The sequence below is a fragment of the Lepisosteus platostomus genome, chromosome 2 (genome assembly GCF_059453375.1).
Source record: "Lepisosteus platostomus isolate fLepPlt1 chromosome 2, fLepPlt1.hap1, whole genome shotgun sequence".
Taxonomy (NCBI): Eukaryota; Metazoa; Chordata; class Actinopteri; order Semionotiformes; family Lepisosteidae; genus Lepisosteus; species Lepisosteus platostomus.
Window position 1 is genome coordinate 32,040,955 of NC_142612.1, and position 7,529 is coordinate 32,048,483.

Sequence of the window (7,529 nt, forward strand, 5' to 3'; positions counted from 1 at the left end):
TGTAATTGAAAAATGAAAGATGAAAGCAGTATTTGTCAATCCGTTCATCTTTAAGTAAAAAGTAAAAAAAGACACCAAACCAAAAAAAAAAGTTTATTTTCTCATTTATATGTTATGGCAGTACAGCAATAAATATATTATCCCACTCCTTCTAATACACATTGTAACATTCATTGTTAAACAGAGGCAAAATAATTCAATTGTAACTCAACGTGACCCTTAATATTAAGGAATATATTCAGCACTTGGTCATATACCTTGTGTAGTCATGTTTCTTGTCCAATAAAATTAAAATAATCCTTTAACAAAACAGATTACTCATCAATGGCAAGGCAAAACAGTTCAGAATGCAATGAAACACGTAAAGCAAAGCCTATATCCAGTACAGTCTTAATAGTATTGTGTTTAAGAAGCCCAGCTTCGAATGGCTCTAGAGACTCAGTAAAGGGAAGGAGAGAACTGCAGCATGCCATGGCTTTGCTCTGCTTGTGCGCCTTCTCTTATACCAGCCCAGTCAGAGGAAATACTTCACAGTTATTATTATTCTGGATCTCAGGTCATCTCTCCAAACTGGCTTTAAGATGCCAGTCCCAGCAGGAACCCGCCCACAAATCCACTGGAAAGCACTATGTTTTTCTTAACAAACTCCGTAGACTGCAAAACAGAAGATGAAGAGCAAAGATTATATTTTATCATCTTTTTTTATAATTGTAACTTATATTTTACTATTCTTGGTCACAATAAGAAGGGAGAGGACCCGAGACTCCAGTGTCTGGGTTAGGGCCACTGAGGTCTTGAATGTGACAGATGAACGTCTTTGTACACCAATGTATTAGAACAAAAGGAAAAATATGAGCATCAGAGCATGCACACACTGCACATTCAATCAGACAAAACCGCAACAGTGCTTTGTGATAATTACGTCACAGGTGTCTAAGAAACTATTCCTAATGGAATAACCAAAGGAAGGTCACTTCTTCCAATAGGGGGCGCTAATGCCTGAAATATTATCACCTTTAATACCCAGTGTCTAGCTATTCCAGCTGTGCTTTCACAATTTTTCTAAGGATCTACAAAATGACTTCTTAAAAAAAATAAAGTTTCGATCAGTTGCAAGTGCCTCCCTCCATTATTACAGGCTCAAAATCATTTAATTTGCATTTGTTCAATTGTATTCATCCATCCTTTTTTTAACCACCGATTGCCTATCCCAGAGATTGACAGGCGCAAGGCAGGGCACACCCTGGATAGGATACAACTCTTCGATTGTATCACAAAATGATTCTCCAAATAGATTAATAAGCATTAGCCTTAAAACACTACTGCATTAACAAAAGCACTATCAGGAGATGATATCCGTTGGGTCTTGGGTGGCTGAAACTGAGCCATGTTATTGGCCAGCAGTGCCTACATTCCCCCAGGTGGTGGCTCCTTGAACCACACCAGGACTGTGTGTCCAGCATTTCCTCCACAAGACCTGCCAGTGACCTATGGGGCACACAGTATGGGAGATGCTGACAGGTGGGCGGGGCTGAGGAGCAAAACTGCAGGTGTGGCTCTGACAGGTGGGCAGGGCTGAGGAGTACATGCATTGATCTCCTCTCTCCCAGCATGGAACAAGGGGTGATGATATAAGATCACTTTATTGGCCATATACAATTTTTTGTATTAGGAGTTTGTCATTTCTCATATCCCAACTTGCTCTACATGAGACACACAGACGGGGAGAGAACCTTGGGGTCAGAGCACAGGGTCAGCCATTTATACGGCGGCCCTGGAGCAGTTGGGGTTAAGGGCCTTGCTCGGGGGCCCGACGGAGTAGGATTCCTCTGGATACGAACCTGCGGCCAGCGCAGGCGTAGATCCTTAGCCACAGAGCCACCGCGCCGCCCCGCCACGATATGAGCTGAGCTGATAACTACTCGGGGAAAATTTCAAATTTAAATTTGGAAGGCATTCACCAAATAAAAATCACAATTCTGAATTTAACAAATACAATGTATTTCTTCTTATTCCTTAAACTTTTTTTTGTGCAAATTAACCATGTCCTAGCTTGAAATGTACAGCAATCCATCTTCAGAACAGGATTTACCAGGCAGGCGTCACAGTTTCACAGAAAAACAATTAATTAATGTACAAGTAATGCCTCTTGATTTGCACAAGAAAACAGGTATTTTTAATTTTATTGAATTGAAACCAAAGTTCCTCATCATTGACTCTTTGATATGGATTATAGCAATTCTTATCTATTCCACCTTCAGTTCGTGGCTTCCACTGGATGTTGGATCACATTTAACTTCAGAGCACTTCCACTTTCAGAAGCTCAGCACACCCGATCAAAAGCTGTTGCTTAACATTACATTACAAAAGAATATATGATCTAACAATTGCATTTAATTCATTCTTAAAGCCAGTGTTACTACAAAAGAAATACAACAATTTCAAAGGTAGCACTGTGGATTTCCACCAGTGATCCTGAACCCGAATGATCCTGCAGTCAAGTGCACAGAGCTGTGTTCAAGTGAGAAGCCTTCACGCGGAGATGATGAAACTGCAAGACAGGACTGAGCTTGAACTGGAGAGAATACGAACACACTCCATATATGGTAGCACCTTCAGCGCCATGCAAGGTCTGAGGCAGATGGCCCTGCGGAAGTGTGATATTTCTTACAGCACTGGGTTTGGAAGCACCATGGGAAAACAGGATAACACCACCGTGCTAAGGGGGAGGAGGGTATTTAAATATAGCAGCACCCTCTGACAGCAACATGGGTTGGAAGTTATGGGTTGGAAGTCTCACCTCTTCAATGAAGCTGTTGATTTCAGGGGCGGCTTTGTTCGCCTTCTTTTTAAGATGCTTTTTGGCTTTGTTGACGTCTTTTTCTACCTTCTTCCAGTCGACCTGCACGTATCCGCTGTGATTTGCAATCTGGAAAGGAGCAACAAAATCATCGCTCCCACATTTCAGGAGAAAAAGTTTGCGAGGAGCAGCAATCTGACAGCGATTTAAATGTAAAAAAACCCATAATGTTTGATTTTGGCAATATCATCATCAGTATATTGATTACAAATCAGTTCAGGCATCTTCAAATACGGAAGAAAAAAGCCAACCCCTTAGTTTCCCGTTTTAGACAATGCTACAAGCATTCATGAGAAACCAGAGCCATTGCACATTTAGAACTTGACAGAGTGAACTGAAGCATCACCTCTTTTTTTGGCTCCCAGATCAAACTTTTTTAGCAAGAATCTTTTACACAACCAGATGCTGATCTATTACATTGATATCTGAAAGCCATTTGGATGTGGTATAATTACATTTAACCAACCTGTGATTACACCATTTAAACACATGCATTGTACCTCCTTCTCCTCCCAGGGTCTGATATTTCTGCACTTTATTTTTTAGTATTCCTCTTAACAGCCGAAGCAATGGGCCAACCGACATGAAACACAGAGAGTGCCAGCACTGACACACTCCCAGCCAATCAGTGAACCCGGGCGGGAGCACACCTATCTCCTGAGAAGTCAGTGCTGTGCCAAGCATGCACGGACACTTCAATGCCCCGGTGGCCCCATTCCGTTTGTCAGGCTTGCGTTTCTGGACGTCGCAGATGTCAGCACGATTCGTTCTGTACCTGTAGTAAAAGGAAGCCGCCGCCAACCGCCGTTGCTGCAATCTTCCCAACCCTCTGGAACAGGTACCCTGCGCACCTGCCCAAGGGAAACAGTCGTCAGGGCTGGGGTTTTAAAGAATAAATTAAGATAAAGAGAAAGGCATCAACCCCTGCCTCAGGGTTTTCTGCTGTTGCCCTGGAGTGTCCAGGGTGGTACAACATTATCCCTTACTGTTCAAAGCCACCCTTTTACAGTATGGGCAGTGCAATTTTAATGTTTTTTCTTGATTATACTTACAATACTTACTTAAACAAATACTGCATTTTTCTGCCCTTGAATGACGCTCTGCTGAAACAGCCTTGATTTTAGGTGCCGGAGTCAGCTCTGCTTTCAAGAACCACGCAGGGAGTAATCCTCTGGCTAACAGGCCCAGAATGCACAGAAAGATACAGGTCTGATTAACTGTTGTTAACTTATGTTGTACTCATTAAAGATGACTGAAAATACCCAGCTATCCTGCACAACATATGCCTGGACCAGCAGTTCTAGGCCTTAATTGTTAAGCACCTTAAGTAATGCCATCTTCCAAGCCACATTATCAATGACATTGAGATATTACATGACCTGCAAGAGTCTAGTGGAATGGTACCTCCTACATGGTAGCAGTGGCCCAGGTCACCAAACTGTCCAGAGAGAACAGCTGGTCTATGAGCTAAACTTACAGCAGCAACCTGGTTTTTCCTAAGAGATCTCCCATCCCAGTACCGACCAGGTGCAGCCTTGCTCCGCTTCTGCGATCCGACGAGATCAAGCTACAAGGCCGTAACGCTGCTGCTGCCTGATAGCTGAACAAGCAAATTGGGAGCCCCCTTGCACACCTGTGCTGATTATGGGGAGGGGGGGGGGGCAGGAAAACTCACATTTCAGCCCTGACTTGGCACTGCATCTTATTGCTGCGTTAAAGAAGCTCCTGTCCAGCAGACGATATCCAGCAGACGCCAGCAGCCATTTCACCCTGCAACTCACAACTGGCAGCCCACTGAAGCTCAGCAGGTGTGTGCCTGGTCAGTACCTGGATGGGAGACCTCCTGGGAAAAACTAAGGTTGCTGCTGGAAGAGGTGTTAGTGGGACCAGCAGGGGGCGCTCACCCTGCGGTCCATGTGGGTCCTAATGCCCCAGTATAGTGACGGGGACACTATACTGTAAACAGGCGCCGTCCTTTGGGTGAGAATAAAACCGAGGTCCTGACTCTCTGTGGTCATTAAAAATCCCAGGGCGTTTCTTGAAAAGAGTAGGGGTGTAACCCCGGCGTCCTGGCCAAATTTCCCATTGGCCCTTACCAATCATGGCCTCTTAATTATCCCCATCTATGAATTGGTTTCATCACTCTGTTCTCCTCCCCACTAATAGCTAATGAGCATTCTGGCGCACTATGGCTGCCGTCGCATCATCCAGGTGGATGCTGCACATTGGTGGTGGTGGAGGGGAGTCCCCATTACCTGTAAAGCGCTTTGAGTGGAGTGTCCAGAAAAGCGCTATATAAGTGTAAGCAATTATTATTATTATTATTATTATTATCAAATCACTGTTAAGTCTTGGCTCTAGAAATGCAACAAGGATTTTCCAGATGCAGTGACTGGCATTACAGTGGGACACGTACCTGGACCAATTTCAAAACAGTCGGAAAAAGTGATGTGTTCCAAGATCTTATTATTATACAAGTAGTTATGTACAGATAAAGGCATTCCAATGGGAACTCATTTCTTTACTTAAGTGAAATAACCTCATATATATGTACTGTAAGACAAATCCATAAAGTACCATTAAAGAGTCTGTATACTTACCAGCCAGTTACACCACCCATCATGATCTGTGTTGCAACGGAATATTTCTCGGCAATGGGTCCAGAATTCTGGCCAAAGACGCGACTCCACCACTGATGGCGTCTTGCATAATCCGAAAGGTCCACCACTTCGTACGAGTCATCGTCACTGTCTTAGCATTTCAAGACGAAACCATGCGTGTCAGTTTGCTACTCTCGGTTCATCTTTACACACCACAACTCATGCCAGACAGTGGCATCACCCAACGAATGCACTGAGTTTTATCCATATAAAATACCAATGAGCACAAATTGTCTTAAACAGGAATTACATAATCATGCCTTCTATCTAAAGAGCTCCTCGCTGCAGCTCAGACCGAAATGTATTAATCAACTCTTTTTGTTTCTCTGAGGCAATCTAACGAAGGATAAACTCTTGATAATTTCACAGAAGGCTCTCCCTTTTGACAGAAGGCTATCCCTAACAGATTACTCAGATTACTTTTTATTACTTTGCCAGATAAAATACTGAGCAGAAGACACCTTATCACTCAATTTATGCAGATGTCATCCATCCATCTTCTAAGCTTTTTATCTAGTACAGGGTCACGAGGGTGCCAGAGTCTATCCTGACAAGCAATGGACACCAGTACACTGCAGGGCACACAGACACAAACACACACTCACACCAGGGCCAATTCTCCCAGAAGCCAATAAACCTACAAGTGTGTCTTTGAACTGTGGGAAGAAACATGGAGCACCATGAATCATTTATGCAGGTTTGTTTTATACACACAAAAATAAATTCTACATATTTCGGAGACTGAGTAATTGTTTTTGGGTCATTTTGATTTATTGAACGCTCATGTTGCCCGTTATACACTCCAGTGACTTTGACTGCTGCATCAGCACTATAGCAGCTCAATAAGGGGAGAGCTGATCACATATGGGTGATGAGGTAATTTAACCATTTGAATGTCAACGAAAAGGGAAAATCAAGAAACCATAAACACAGAAAAAAAACAAATGCGTCCCATTCATGTTGAGAACAATATCTTTCTGCCATCGGTATGATGGAGCCTCGGCTAAGTAAGAAAATTGTCGCTTTATTCTGTCTTTTTGACTGGCACTTAATAGTCATATTTGTATTGTTCTTATAGGAATTGGATTGTCTTTATTTTTCCCCAGTTCAACAATATCAAACGTTAAGATGGCAGACACGAAAGTAGACACCAGTTCCAAGTTCCCCACTGAGGTAAGAGGGCATATGTAGACTGCTGAGATAAAATGATTGTCGGCAGCTACATCATCCTGGAATGCACAACTGCCAACCCACTGAAGCACAGCAGGTGTGAGCCTGGCTAATACCTGGATGGGATTGCTTTTAATGCAACATAATATACAAACAATTGGGTGATGAGTTTGCATATTTACACTATTACATGGATAAGAAGAACATATGGATCAATATCTATGGCACTTGAACTGCCCTTGACATGACAGCTCGTTTTATAACAATGGGATTTAACATTTTTAATTGATATGACTCATATAACAGTCTAAGTTTGCACTTCCAGATTTGAAGAAACATCTAGTTAAGCAAAATCTTGTATATTTAGCAGAACATTGCGTATACCGTATAATCGTTCCGTACAGTTCAATTCTTTATTACTTTAGCCATTAACATTTTGTAATGCGGTAAAACGCGAAAATCTAAATACAGTTCTTAGAAGGTAGTGTAGCTAACAGTCCGAATGTATATGTAAACATAACAATTTCATTCTACAATTCTACAATTTCACTTCCTCAAAAGACGACGCACAGACTAGCAAATCAAGAACAGGGTTGTATTTGTTCATTCCTAAAGACACCGTTGTTAATAAGCTCCATTTTTGTTTAAATGCCACTAAAACACAAATGCACTACTAACCTTCTCTGCAGTCCGCCATTTTGCAGTCAACTGCTCAGGATGTTGACAGTGCCAAGCACCCGGTGTACTCCGCCTCCTCCAACTCGGTTCAAGTTGTTTAAAGAGCCAGGACATCTTTTTTTTTCTGCAGCTCTGGCGTTTCGTGAGTTCCAAGATGGAAT

At 42.5% G+C, this 7,529-nt stretch overlaps 1 protein-coding gene across 1 annotated transcript; it reads right to left on the reverse strand.

The window, feature by feature from the left end:
- Nucleotides 1-79: 79 nt before the first annotated feature.
- On the reverse strand, nt 80-7,529 carry fundc1 (FUN14 domain containing 1). Its single transcript, XM_088605531.1, has 5 exons — nt 7,369-7,529; nt 5,461-5,611; nt 3,636-3,711; nt 2,801-2,929; nt 80-654 (listed from the first exon to the last, which is right to left on the reverse strand). Exons 1-5 carry the CDS (start codon nt 7,385-7,387, stop codon nt 577-579), a joined length of 453 nt encoding a protein of 150 aa, XP_088461657.1. The 5' UTR covers nt 7,388-7,529; the 3' UTR covers nt 80-576.